The sequence below is a fragment of the Acanthochromis polyacanthus genome, chromosome 7 (genome assembly GCF_021347895.1).
Source record: "Acanthochromis polyacanthus isolate Apoly-LR-REF ecotype Palm Island chromosome 7, KAUST_Apoly_ChrSc, whole genome shotgun sequence".
NCBI lineage: Eukaryota > Metazoa > Chordata > Actinopteri > Pomacentridae > Acanthochromis > Acanthochromis polyacanthus.
In genome coordinates, this window is record NC_067119.1 from 42,907,596 (window position 1) to 42,922,166 (window position 14,571).

General features: G+C 43.3%; 1 protein-coding gene across 5 annotated transcripts in view; it reads left to right on the forward strand.

The window, feature by feature from the left end:
• Positions 1-14,571, forward strand: part of zmat4a (zinc finger, matrin-type 4a) — a 268,548-nt gene that overhangs the window by 122,764 nt on the left and 131,213 nt on the right. For all 5 annotated transcript variants that reach the window (XM_051951378.1, XM_051951379.1, XM_051951381.1 and 2 more), the window contains one exon: positions 6,166-6,322. In XM_051951378.1, the coding sequence (XP_051807338.1) occupies positions 6,166-6,322 (157 nt within the window). The remainder of the gene's footprint in view (positions 1-6,165; positions 6,323-14,571) is intronic.

A 14,571-nucleotide genomic window follows, 5' to 3' on the forward strand; every position in this document is an offset into this window, starting at 1 on the left:
ATCCACACTGGTCCAGGACTGTTTACAGTGAGGGTTTCTCAGCTCAGGAATGTTGTGTTCAGTATATGTAATTATGTTGTTTGCATTTTAGTCTTGGATTCTTTTAAAAAACTGTCCTACATATATTTGGCCGTCCTCTTTGAATCCAGAGTGTTTTTGGAAGTTGCTGTATCCCGTGTCAGAACTTAAAAGAGCTCTTCAAAGAACCATTCAAAGATTTTTGCTAAGATAAGAGCAGACAAGAATCAGACTTTAAGATATCAGTGAATGCACCAGTACAGATTGAAATGATAGATAAAACAGACAGTCATGGAATCAATGATCAGACCATCCTTGTTTTCTTCAATTTCTTGTTCATTTTAATGCCTGGTGCCACTGAAGGTTTATTACCTGAAGAATACAATGAACAGGATTTTAAATGCAGCTGATTCCATCATACTTTATGTCCTATCTGACCTGCTTCATCTTCATTGTATTCTCAGAGTATATAAGAGGACATTTCAAAGGTCTAGAGTGGTTTCCTGCTGACATTCAAGCCGTAGAACAACTCAGAAGTTATCATCTCTCACATAACGCCTAAAATTAAAGAATTATGTGAAGCCACAAAGACAGCCATCATGAGTGAGAGACAGAGAAAAACCTGAAGATCTCCAAGACAGCCGTTCATTACACCAAGAAAAACAAACCCAGCATGGTTCTACCAAACTGCCAGCTGGTCAGGAAACGTCTGTCTACCACCAGATGACCATCACTCATCCCTTCCTGTCAGGAATCATCCTCAGACCTCCAGGGACCTTAAAAATGAGTGAGACTGTGGAGAAATTGGACTTGTTGGGAAAAGACAGCGACTTGTTGAAGCTGGTCTGAAGTCCCAAAGAGCAGGAAGAAGCCCTTCATCAAGGAAAGGCAGAGGAAAGCCGGTTACTCTCTGCTGGGATCACAAGGATTGGACTGTTGATGATTGGGCTGAGGTTCTCCTCAGGGATGGATCCAGTTTTCAGTTGATGTCCACTCCAGACAACTTACTGGTTAGGAGGAAGCCTGGAGACGCTACCAACCAGACTGTCTGCCCCTACAGTAAAACATGGGGGTGGATCAGTGACCATCTGGGGTAGTTTCAGTCTGGGGGGAACAGGGACAATGAACCAGGTCATGTTTGGGGCTACTCTAGAAAACAGTCTTCTTCCATCAGCTGGAAAACTCTTTCCTGCCTCCAATGACTGGATTTTCCAACAAGACAAGGTCAGTTAAAGCCTGGATGGAGAACCAGAACATTGAACCATGCCTTGGCCTGGAAAATCATCAAACACATTAGTTAGAATGAGTGCAACAGGAATGGGCTGCTGTGATCAGAAGCTGGTGGAGAGCATGCCAAGACACATGGCAGCAGTCATCAGAAACAAGGGTTATGAATCAGTGTGGCATTAAAATGAACAAGAAACTGAAGAAAACAAGGGTATTCTAGTCATTTTTTCCTTGACTGTAGATACGATGTACAGAAGGTAATTATCATCACATTACAGGAATCAGTGACCTCCTCCTGCATAAAGCACTGTGTCCTATTTAAGCTCTTTTTGTGGATGATGCATTGACCATTCAAATTTTGACAGACATAAAAACATATTAACCAATTGTTCCACCTCCTCCTGAAGTGTTTTAACACCCTACCCTCAGCTTATTTAGAGACTGGTTGTTTTCTTGCTGCAGTTCAGAACCTCCCACATAAAGCCATTAGTGTCCTCCAGGGAAGAGCTTCTGTCTGAGCCTCTCTTCCTCCATGAACACACTTCTACATGGAGGCCATGAGGTGGTTTCCCCTGCCTGTAAACTACTGTTTCATATCAGTTTCTATATTAAACTAGCTGTTGTCTTCATTAGCTGCCTTATTAGTGGAAGTGTTCTCTGAAATGTGTTGTGATTAAGGGCAGACTGGTGCTGACTTATCAAGCTGAATGTTTATGTGGGGTCACATGACGCTCGACTGCCGGGTACCTAATGATGTGGAAAACTGTGGCGGTTAGTCTGACAAAGAACAGCAAATTCTAACTGTCGTCTATGGTAATGTAGCTGCAGACAGATTGTATGTAAACGCCTCCAAAGTGAACACACACTGAAAAACAGTTGATTTGTGTCACTTCCAGGGTTTGTAACTCTTTCAACGTTTCTTTGAGCTACTTTATCAAAGCATAAACACTGTTGGAGTTTACCCATTCCATTCTTCCAACAGACAACTGTGAATGTGATTTTTCAGTAATTTCATGCCTTTGCCTCTGTGATTACAGTGTTTTAGTGGGTTGGTCTGTGGTTCGTCTGTTCCGTATATAAACTACATACTGTATATCACAGCAGGGGCCTTGGAATGTTGTTTCATTAATGGAAGAAATGGACAGTTTTGCTAACATATGAGGTAAATTTGAACTCCCATTTATAAAAAGCTGTCCTGGCCTGTTAAACAGTAGCTTAGTGTCCACACTGATGAGCTTCTATGGCCTCCTATCTACCTCCACATGGCACCACAGCAGCTCAGACATGGACTCTACCAGACCTCTAAAATGCTCCGTGGCATTTTAAGATGCCAGCAGCTTATCTTTAGATCCTGCAGGCTGCTGGTCGTGGGTTGCTGGAGGTTGGCCTCGTTCCTCCAACACCCTGCTGTCTGTTCAAGGGTTGTCTCTCCTCTGAGGTACTGAACACTGCACACTTGGACCACTCCACCAGCCTTATGTACAGGAGAACATGGAGACTCCATGCAGGAAGATCCCAGCAAGACCGGGATGTGAACTAGAGATCTTATAGCTGCAAGGCGACGGTGCAGCCCCTGACATAATGAACGCTGTTTATTTCATCAAATTGTAAATGCTGAACTTCCTGCAATTCTATACATTCTATACAAAAAAGATATATTAGTTAAGTAGTGAGTTTTAGACAGACTAAAAGGTAGATTTAAGGGGAGATCTTGGTTGTAGTTTAATAATTATTACAGACATGGCATGTGGTATTAATTTTCTCATCTAATTTAATGCAAGAAAATGTGTTGGTCTTTTCTACAGCATCAAATTATCCATTTATTGTTGTTCAGTATTAGAATACACAATTGTTCAAAGACAAGACAGAGAGAACCTTGAAGGAAGCACAGCCAGCAGAGATCCCAGCGCTCCACAGGGTTACAAGCTATAACGATAACGTGTTCAATTAACAACAGTCTTTAACTGACTTATCCTCTGTTCATGTTTATATCTGATTAAAACTGACAAGTGAAATCAATAAACAAAGCAACTAATTACAACTTTTAATTAAAAGAGATTTTCAGATGTAGAAGTAAAGTTTGAGATGGACTTATGTGCACTCTCCAGTGGCTCTGTTAAGTTTGTTACCACGTTTCTAAGGCTCAGTGGTACAGTATCATAATGTCGTTTTTAACCTTCAGTTTCCTACAGTATTTGTTCTACAATAATATGGCACACAAAGAAAAAAGGTCATGAATTGAGAGAATCCCCTGTACTTCCATCCCAGCATTAGAAAAACGATAAATGATGATTTTATTCATGTTTGTGTCTTCCTGTAGACAGGAGAAAGGAACCTCTGCTGCCTAACTGAAAGTGATGGGATGTTCTGAGAGTTCTGCTAGTCACCTGTTGGTTCCTCTGGGTGTAGAAAGGAAACAGTGTTTAACGGCTGTGAGACAGTCAGAACCACAGCGTCTGCATCCTGGCTCAGATCCAGCCTTCCTAATGAATCCTAGCATTGTAAATACGGCTCATATCACCAGTTTGCATTTGTAATTTGTTTATCTACTGTCCACATTCATTCCCACAGGAAAAATAAACATAATAACAGTGAATTAGAGCACTCTTACTTTACAAATGAGGGAAATCAACCTTGATTATCATTCATTTTAATGGAATCTGCAATATTCAAGCTAAGTTCTTCTGCTGTTTCTGTAAAGGATAAAACAGCCTTTTTCTGCACTGGGCTTTGAGAAACTCTTCAGCTGAATACAATAGAGTTGTTAAAACACTAAACACAAAATCAGTATCAGTTTGAGATTCAGGACTTTCCGATTCAGATTCTTCTCATCTGTTCATGACTAGATCTTTAGATGTTTGTTGAGACATTCCACTAAAAACCAAAGCATTCATCTTTATGGCGGTGCTACATTGAGTCCACGGATCAAAAAACTAACAGCGATATGTAACAGACACTTCATAAGTAGCAATAAGAGAGCTGTTTGAAAGAATGTTGGATAGGTCTGTTAAACATTTAGTTTACATGTCCTCCTCCCTGTAGAGACCGTCTGGATCCCGTCATCCAATCAGCTCAACAGTGGGGGTCAATATTGCCGTCAGAAGTTTTCACATTGTGCAAAAGCATCTTTTGCCTAAACCTCATCTATGAATAGTTGAGTGAAGTGGGTTCTTTGTGAACGTCCATGTTGTGCAGCGTGAAGGTTCTGACCTTCACTGGTAAACTGAAAAATAGATCAAACTAATTCCTTGTGAGTCCAGAAATGTAAAATAACAGATTAATCTCACAACAAGACAAAAAAAAAAAAACTGATTCAATTTTCCAGGTCAACGAGCTCGTACTGCTGCTGCAAATAGTAAAAACAGTTTTGAGCAAAGTTTTGACACGTCACCAATTCCTGTCAGGAGACGAATTCAGAACAGAGAAAAAAGACAAACTGATATTTCACTGGACCGTCGTTAGCTTTGAGTACGGCACGCAGTCACTGTGGCATCGTTTTAATAAGCTTCTGTAATGTCACAGCATTTATTTCTGTCCACAGTTGCATTCATTTTCTACCAAGATCTTCCATTGATGATTGGAGAGTTGAACAAAGTCTTCTCCAGAACATCCCAAAGGCTCTCTGTGGGCCTGAGGTCTGGACTCTGGAGGACAATCCAGCTCATGCTCCCTGATCCACTCATTCTCAATGTGAGCCCATGAATCCTGACATTGTCATCTTGGAATATGCCCTCAAAGAAGAAAACCTCCACTGATGTACAGACCTGCTCATTCAGTGTCTTCAGTAGTCAGATGACCTCATTGTTTGGGAACATAACGTCGGTGAACCTGACCAACCCCAGATCAGAACCCTAACCCCCACTAGCCATGATGAGGGCATCACTTCATCTGCCTCTCTTCTTACCCTGATGCCCCCATCACTCTGGAACAGGGTAGGTCTGGACTCATCAGACCACATGATCTTCTTTCATTGCTCCAGAGTCCAGTCTTTATGCTCCACAGCAAACTGAAGCCTTTTTTCTGATCATCCTCTCTGATCAGTGGTTTTCTTAGAGCTACAGCTGTTTAGTCCCAATCCTTTGAGTTCCCTTCATGATGAAATGTTCTGACTTTCACTATTGAACATAGCCCTAGGTTGTACTGTTGTCCAGTTCTAAACCCATTTTCTGCAGTTTGGTTGAATCTATATTTCTCTTATCATGCATGTATCCGAACGGATGTCTTGGCAAACATTTATATTGCTTTCATATTATCTTTGATATTCTGAGTTAAAATAACCAGCTGAAGTCCAGACAGATGAGAACTCTACTAACTGAAGTGCTAAAAGTATATTTTATGATGATGATGAATGGGCTCATTATCTTAGTTCGTCTCACTCTGAGGCAGGTCAGATGAACAGACATGAACACACGGAGGTTTCCTCACGCTCCGGCCTGCTGTTCTTCCTACACAGACCTCTGAATGAGATCACAGAGTTCCTCCTCTCCCTGTGCTCTGAATATCAGCCCTTCTTTGGCCCATCCTGCCTGGACGGACACGTTTTCCTCTTGATCGGTGTCCTCCATGTTCTCTGAGGGTCATGGGTTTTGGGTGCAGCTTGTCAGATGGAGGCTGAGGGAGCGTCCCACCATCAGCCGCTACTGGCCCCAATATCAGCCCTTAAAACATCAGTCGACTCCATTTGCATCCCGCTAGGATCTAAATGCTTCAGACGGGGAGTGTTGCTCCGCTCCCCTCATCTGAATCAGATGTGGTGGAGTTTGATGATGTGTTCAGTGTGCAGCTGTCTCTAGAAGAGAACACCGAGCTTTCTTTGTGATACGCACATTTGATTGAATCCTGTTTTAAAAGCTCTCAGAGATAAATGAATGTGGTGATGGACTGATGCATCATTGATGAGATGTTCTTGTGTTTTTTTAGGGCAGCGACGAGGGCGACGTGGACAAGAATAAGTGCTGCACTCTGTGTAACATGTCCTTCACCTCAGCAGTGGTGGCACAGTCACACTACCAGGGAAAAATCCACGCCAAGAGGCTAAAGCTGCTACTGGGAGAGCAGCCTGCCATCACAACCAAAGGTATAGCCCCGTTATGGGTGTAAATGATGGAGGAGCTACATGTGTTCTAAGGGATTTATTATTGAGAAGAAAAATAATTAAGGAATGAGAAACAGGCTGCTGTGTGTGTTGGAGATGTTTGGAGAGTAGAAGCCCATAGCTGATATTCTCCTCATATTTCTACCAGTTATTTTCAGCTGAAATCTGATATTTTGGTGCCCAGTGTGCACTACATATATATTCGTCTGCAGACACAAGTTCTTGATTTAGTTCTCTGAAACACAGCCCAGAATGAGGGAACTAAACTCCAGCAGCCAAAGGCCAGATCTATACAGCAGCAGGTCTCAGGGCTGAGGAACAAATTACTTTTGGCCCAGTTGTTGTTGCTGTAGCTCAGAGTTTTCTGCCTACTTCTATGCTCCTTTTTGAATATATTTTGTCTCTCTACTTTAGCGCAGACATAAATCAGCCCAGCCCTTTATCAAAGATATGCTCTGCATTAACAGAGGTTCTTGGTTTGGCTGATTTACAGACTTGTAGCTGGTGATTAAATGGATAACTGCCTGGTGTGTGCATGCCGTTCAACACCAAATGGATTTAATAAAACAATCAAGATGTGATTAAAGTGCAGACTTCCAGCTTTAAAACAAGGGTTTCCTAAAAAAAAACCCACACAAAGCACTGAGGAACCACAGCCATTTTCACAGAATCACTCCATTTAGTCATTTAAAGAGATAAAAGGTCTGAGTAGAGTCTGCGTTTGGAAGCTGTTAATGAGAACTCTCAGTATTCAGCCCAAAGATGAGCCAATAAAAGTGAAAAAACTAAAAAAGAGAGATGGCAGGAACTTTAGTAGAGCTTAATCAACAGTTTAGTACAAAGTCAGAATGAACTGATGAGTAAGACCAACGGAGTTAGAAGTTGTGGGAACTACAGTGGATGACTGCAGGATTCTGTGGAGAAGAAAAACCCTGATCAAGAACAGTCTACCATCAAGACATGCTTCAGTAATGTAGATCCAGAGATGCAAACCACTGGTAACACTTAAGAACAAGAAAACAAATCAGATTTTGGTAGAAAATGTCTAAAAAACTCTGTTTGTTTTCCAATAAATTCTGAGATTAAATATGATAGGACTGTGTGAGAAATGGCTGTGATTGTACCGGTGGTAGAGCGATATCCATCATTCTGTCTGTCTGGGAGTTTTTTTTATTGTTTCTCAGTGACTGTTGGTACATTTTCTACCTCGTCTGCATGTTCTGTTCCACGGTGAGACCTTCTCTTTGGATGAGGGTTAAGGTGCTTTGACTTCAGTGTTGCTGCAGATCTCGTGTTGTGTTTAATTTTCCAGATTTCTGCGTCACATCAGGAAGGACAGTGAAGATAATTTAGTGTAGAAATGATCAAAGTAGAGTTCCAAATAACTATAAAACTTAGATTGATGAATCTAGGGACATTCTTCAAGTATTTCATTCAGATAAATGAGGTAGCCGGTGCTGCTTTCAGGGCAGCAGTAATTTATCGTACATTCCCTGGAACAGACTTTCTGTAATAAGATAAATGTGAAGCTGGAGTAGTTCAGGTCTGGTTGTGCATTTCATTAGGTATTCTATGATGGTTGAGTGGTTTCAGTCATGTTTATGAGTGAATTTTGTAAATCCTTTGCCCTGTCAGAGTAATCTCTCCTATTCCATATTCTCATATGCAACTCATCAGCTACTTTTCTTGTTCGATGTAATTGGAATGTTTTTGACATGGGACCTGAGTAATTTATGAAAGCAATACAGGAATGTACTCTAAGAAGCTTAATCATTCAACCACATACAACACGCTGCATCTTTCTGCCAGGATGGATTCCAGCTGGACTTTTTTAAAATTTGTTTTATTTCATTCATTTTCAAAATTAAAAAAATGTTTCATGTAAATACAAACAGTCACCAAACAAGAATGAAAGGGAGCACAAAGAAGACAAGTCTTATTATGTCTGCCCCTTTATCCCCAGAAGTCAATTACAGAAAGTGAACTTAAAAACAACAATAACACACACACACACACACACACACACACACACACACACACACACACACACACACACATATATATATATATATATACACACATGGTGACATACCATTTTGGTTCTCCAGTTACAATTAAGTTAGTACTTTTCACAACAACAAAAAAATGACAATCAAATGTAACTAATATATTTCATTATATTTCTTTAACATACTGGCTTTAATTAATCTTTTAAATGTGGTGTTTGACTTCGATTTTGTGGCTTTGGATTTGAAATCAGCAGATCGTTTGTCTTAAAAGTAGAAAGATGAAGAAAAAGTGATGAAAACTTTGTATAAAATCTGATGCTTGGTCACCACAGCTCCATCTATCTATCCATCTATCCATACATCTATCTATCCATCCATCTATCTATCTATCTATGGGTGGAGGTGTGTTGAGGTGGAGCGATAGAGGGTGTTCAAACTTTTGTCTTTCTTTTGTATTTGTCACTTTTTTTCTGAATGTTCATTGTTTGAATTATTTGGTGAAACTTTGGGTTAACAGTTTAGTGTTTTTGGCGTTTTTTGGTGTGTTTGGTGCCTCGTGCCGCCGGCTTCCCTGAGCCACGGTGTGAGGCTGGTGCCGCCACCGGCCTCCACCGTGGACCAGGTTCTGCTGGCGGTAGGAGACCAGGTGGGTCACGGGAACATCTCTTATGCTTCCCGTATGAACAAGGCTGTGGTCGTTTTCTTTAAGCATCAGAGCTTTGTGACAACTCTGATAGAGAATGGATTAACCCTCGACGAGGAGTTTATTCAAGTTTCTCCTCTGGCCGTGCCGTCTACGCGGATCACAGTATCTGGCGTCCCTCCATTCATTCAGAACGAAGCGCTGGAGAAGGAGCTAAGGCGTTTTGGTAAGTTTGCCAGTGGGTTTCGTACTGTTGCGTTGGGCTGTAAAGACGCTAAGTTGAAGCATGTTCAGTCACTGCGGAGACAGGTTTTCATGTTTTTGGACTCTCCGTCACAAACACTGGATGTGTCCTTCCGTGTAAAACATGAGGAAGGCTTCTACATGGTTTATGCTAGCTCAGGAAACATGAAGTGTTTTGAGTGTGGGGACGTGGGCCATAAACGTGTTGCCTGTCCACACAGACAGCAAACGGTGAGACCGGCTGGGGGTGACGGCGGGGAGGTGGGCGGTGGGGCCGGGCGGGCTGTGGCCGCGGGTCCCGCGGGCGCGGTGGCTGCGGCCGGTTCCACGGAGCCAGAGGCTGCGATTGCCTGCTCCGGGGACTCTGTGGCTGTTGCCGGTCCCGCGGGCTCGGCCGCGGCGGCGACTGCTGCTGGCGCGCCGCGTGCGGCGGCGGCGGCTGCCGCTGGCGCGCCCTCCACGACTGCCGCACAGCACAGTGTTTCCGAGTCTAACTCGGGTTTTGTTGAAAGTGTGCCTGTGAATACTGTGACTGAGTGCCGTGTTGAGCATGCTGAGGATTTGGGAGTTTGTGCTCCTGAGCAGGTGAGGGCTGCAGGTGAGCTGATGCAGGTGGAGGCTGCAGACACGGAGCAGAAGCTGCAGACTGGGTCTCAGGCTGCTCCAGGGCGCAGTCAGCAGGCAGTGGTTTTCTCAGATGCTGATATTGACTCAGATTCTGTGTCTGTGGCAGACAGTGTGTCACTGAGCACAGATCTATATTCTTTGGAGGAGGTGACAGACTTCTTAGATGACTCTTTTGGCAGGTCAGTGGAGATAACAGATTATTTCCCTGACATGCAGAAATTTGTGAAATCTGTTGATACTCTGCAGAAGGTCGTAGGTAAGGACCTGCTGTGTGACAAAAAACGGTATCGTCTCCAAAAGCATGTCGCACATGTGAGGAAAATTCTGAGGGGAAAAAACGTACTGAAAAAACGTAAAGTTTCCAAATAATTTCAGAAATGATTGTGTGTCACAGGGTGTTTTCTCTCTGCTGTATTTTTCTGTCTGTCCTGCTCTTTTTCATGTCTCCTCATATGCAGCCTTTAAGGGTAGCTTCTTTAAATATTAATGGGGGTAGAAGCCCACAGAAAAGAGCATTAGTATCTGAAATTATTAAACAGAAAAAAAATAGATGTAGTTTTGTTGCAGGAAACACACAGTGACAGTGTTAATGAGGCAGACTGGGGAATGTGGTGGGGGGGTCAGTATGCACTCAGCCACGGCTCAAACCGTAGTGCTGGAGTGTCTGTTTTATTCTCCCCATCCATACATGTTACCATTTTATCCAGCTGTGAGATCATGGCGGGCAGAGCTTTAATGGTAAAGGTAGAAATCATGGGGTTTGTTTTGAATTTATTTAGCATTTATGCACCTAATCAAAGCTCTGAACGTCTGGTTTTATTTAATCTGTTAAAAAACAGTTTAGGGAATAGCAGTCAGGGGGAGTGCATCATACTGGGGGGGGATTGGAACTGCTGCACTGACGGCACTTTGGACAGGATAGGACAGGAGATTCAGTCTCAGTCATCCTCTTTCCTGGCCCAGATGGTCGCAGAGGCAAACCTCGTTGACATCTGGAGGTTAAAACACCCCTCCACTCGACAGTACACCTGGGTGAGAGTCTCTGACGGCATGGTCAGTACAGCGAGACTTTACAGATTTTACACACGTGGACAAAATTGTTGGTACCCCTCAGTTAAAGAAGGAAAAACCCACAATTCTCACTGAAATCACTTGAAACTCACAAAAGTAACAATAAATAAAAATTTATTGAAAATTAAATAATCAAAAACAGCCATTACTTTTGAATTGTTGATTAACATAATTATTTAAAAAAACAAACTAATGAAACAGGCCTTGACAAAAATGATGGTACCTCTATAAAAGATTGAAAACTATTTGACCAGAGTGACATGATTAACTCAGGTGTGTCATTTAATTGACATCACAGGTGTTTCCAAACTCATAATCAGTCAGTCTGCCTATTTAAAGGGAGACAAGTAGTCACCCTGCTGTTTGGTGAAAAGGTGTGTACCACACTGAACATGGACAACAGAAAGCGAAGGAGAGAATTGTCCCTGGACATCCGAAAAAACATTATAGACAAACATCTTAAAGGTAAAGGCTATAAGACCATCTCTAAACAGCTTGAAGTTCCTGTGACAACAGTGGCTCATATTATTCAGAAGTTCAAGACCCACGGGACAGTAGCCAACCTCCCTGGACGTGGCCGCAAGAGGAAAACTGATGACAAATTGAAGAGACGGATCGTTGGAATTGTATCCAAAGAGCCCAGAGCAACCTCCAAAGAAATTAAAGGTGAACTCCAAGGCCAAGGTACATCAGTGTCAGATCGCACCATTCGTCGTTGTTTGAGCCAAAGTGGACTTCATGGGAGACGACCAAGGAGGACACCACTGCTGAAAAAAACTCATAAAAAAGCCAGACTGGAATTTGCAAAAATGCATGTTGACAAGCCACAAAGCTTCTGGGAGAATGTCCTTTGGACAGATGAGACCAAACTGGAGCTCTTTGGTAAGGCACATCAACTCTATGTTCATAGACTCAAAAACCAAGCATACGAAGAAAAGAACACTGTCCCTACGGTGAAACATGGAGGAGGCTCAGTAATGTTTTGGGGCTGCTTTGCTGCATCTGGCACAGGGTGTCTTGAAAGTGTGCAAGGTACGATGAAATCTGAAGACTATCAAGGCATTCTGGAGAGAAATGTGCTGCCTAGTGTCAGAAAGCTTGGTCTCAGTCGCAGGTCATGGGTCTTCCAACAGGACAACGATCCAAAACACACAGCCAAAAACACCCAAGAATGGCTGAGAGAAAAGCGTTGGACTATTCTAAAGTGGCCTTCTATGAGCCCAGATCTGAATCCCATTGAACATATGTGGAAGGAGCTGAAACATGCCATTTGGAGAAGACACCCATCAAACCTGAGACAACTGGAGCTGTTTGCTCATGAGGAGTGGGCCAAAATACCTGTTGACAGCTGCAGAACGCTCATTGACAAATACAGAAATCGTTTAATTGCAGTGATTGCCTCAAAAGGTTGTGCAACAAAATATGAAGTTATGGGTACCATCATTTTTGTCCAGCCCTATTTCATTAGTTTGTTTTTTTTAAATAATTATGTTAATCAACAATTCAAAAGTGATGGCTGATTTTGATTATTTAATTTTCAATAAATTTTTATTTATTGTTACTTTTGTGAGTTTCAAGTGATTTCAGTGAGAATTGTGGGTTTTTCCTTCTTTAACTGAGGGGTACCAACAATTTTGTCCACGTGTGTATATTTCATCGTCTTTTATTACTCGTGCAGCCAAGAGTCAAATCCAACCAGTCGGTTTCTCTGACCATCACCTGGTTTTATTAGAATTGGTTTTGGCTTCTTCAGGAAAGTCCAGGTCATTCTGGCATTTTAATATAAAACTTTTGAATGATTTTAATTTTTGTAAAAATTTTAAACTGTTTTGGGCAGAGTGGAGGTCCAGGAAAGAGTTTTTTGGTTCTCTTAGTCAGTGGTGGGAGGTAGGAAAGGGTCAGATTAGGGTTTTCTGCTAACAGTACTCCGCCCAGTCCACTGCAGAAGTCCAAAGGGCCATGGAGCAGCTGGAGGCAGAGATCAGGGAGCTGGAGTGTGTGTCTGTGGAGAACCCTGAACGGTTGCTCTCCAAGAAACAGCAGCTGAACTCTTTCCTCCTGGAGAAAGCTAAAGGAGCCCTGGTCCGAGCCCGCTTCACCACCATCAGAGGCATTGATGCCCCAACGTCCTTCTTTTTCAACTTGGAGAAGTCACAAGGCCAAAGGAAACAAATGGTGTGTCTGCGTCTGCCTGATGGGGGGTTAACCTCAGACCCCACTGAGATGAGGAGGCATGCCGTGACTTTCTACTCCGAGCTGTTCAGAGCTGAGCGCTGTGATGTGGAGGCTGCAGCTGAGCTTCTCCAGGACCTTCCTCAGCTGAGCCCAGCAGATCAGGACACCCTGGGCTGCCACATCACCTTGGAGGAGCTGACCTCTGCAGTAACAAAGATGGCCTCAGGGAAAGCACCGGGTATGGACGGTTTACCAGCAGATTTCTTTAAACACTTCTGGAGCACCCTGGGACCGGACCTGCTGGACGTGTTTCAGGAGTCTTTCCTGAGGGGAACCCTTCCGGTCTCCTGCAGGCGGGCGGTGATATCGCTTCTGCCAAAGAAGGGGACCTGACCCTGCTGAAGAACTGGAGACCCGTAGCCCTTTTATGTACGGACTATAAAATATTGTCAAAGGTTTTAGCCAACAGACTGAAGGGTTTTATGGATTTTATCATTGGTGCTGATCAGTCTTATTGTGTCCCTGACAGATCCATGTTGGACAATTTGTTTTTAATGCGTGACACTTTTGATGTGTGCAAACTGTAGAACTTAAAGACTGGAATAATATCTATTGACCAGGAGAAAGCCTTTGATCGTATCGATCACTCCTTTTTGTTTTCCACATTGCAGGCTTTTGGTGTTGGGGAGCACTTCCTTTCCTGGGTGAAGCTGTTGTACAGTGGTGCATGTTGTGTAGTGAAGGTGGGTGGTGGGCTCAGCAGTCCTGTTACAGTTGGCAGAGGTATCAGGCAGGGTTGTCCTCTCTCTGGCCAACTGTACAGTGTGGCCATTGAGCCTCTTCTTTGTAGACTCAGAAAGCAATTGAGGGGCTTATGTTTACCTGAACCAGCTCAGAACAGGTCTTTAGTTGTGTCTGCTTATGCTGATGATGTTAATGTTTTTGTGCAGGGTCAGGAGGACACCCAGCAGCTAAAAAACTGTCTGGGCCTCTATGAGAAGGCTGCCTCAGCAAAAGTTAACTGGGACAAAAGTGAGGCTTGTTTGGTCGGCCACTGGAGTGCAGGGAACATTCCCAGTCTTCCTGGTGGCCTCAGGTGGGGAAACGGGGGGCTAAAGGTCTTGGGAGTGTATTTGGGAAGTGAGGACATTATAGCTAAAAACTGGGAGGGAGTGCTGGAAAAGGTAGAAGCCAAGTTATCTAAATGGAAATGGTTGCTACCTCAGATGTCTTACAGGGGAAGAGCTCTGATTGTCAACAATCTGGTGGCGTCATCCCTGTGGCACAGACTCTATGTGCTGAACCCTCCATCTGAACTGATGAAACATCTGCAGCGGCTCCTGGTGGACTTTTTCTGGTCGGGTCATCACTGGCTTCGAGCATCCGTCCTGTACCTTCCGGTGGCAGAGGGGGGACAGGGCCTGATCGACATCGCCTCCAGGACTGCAGCTTTCAGGCTTCAG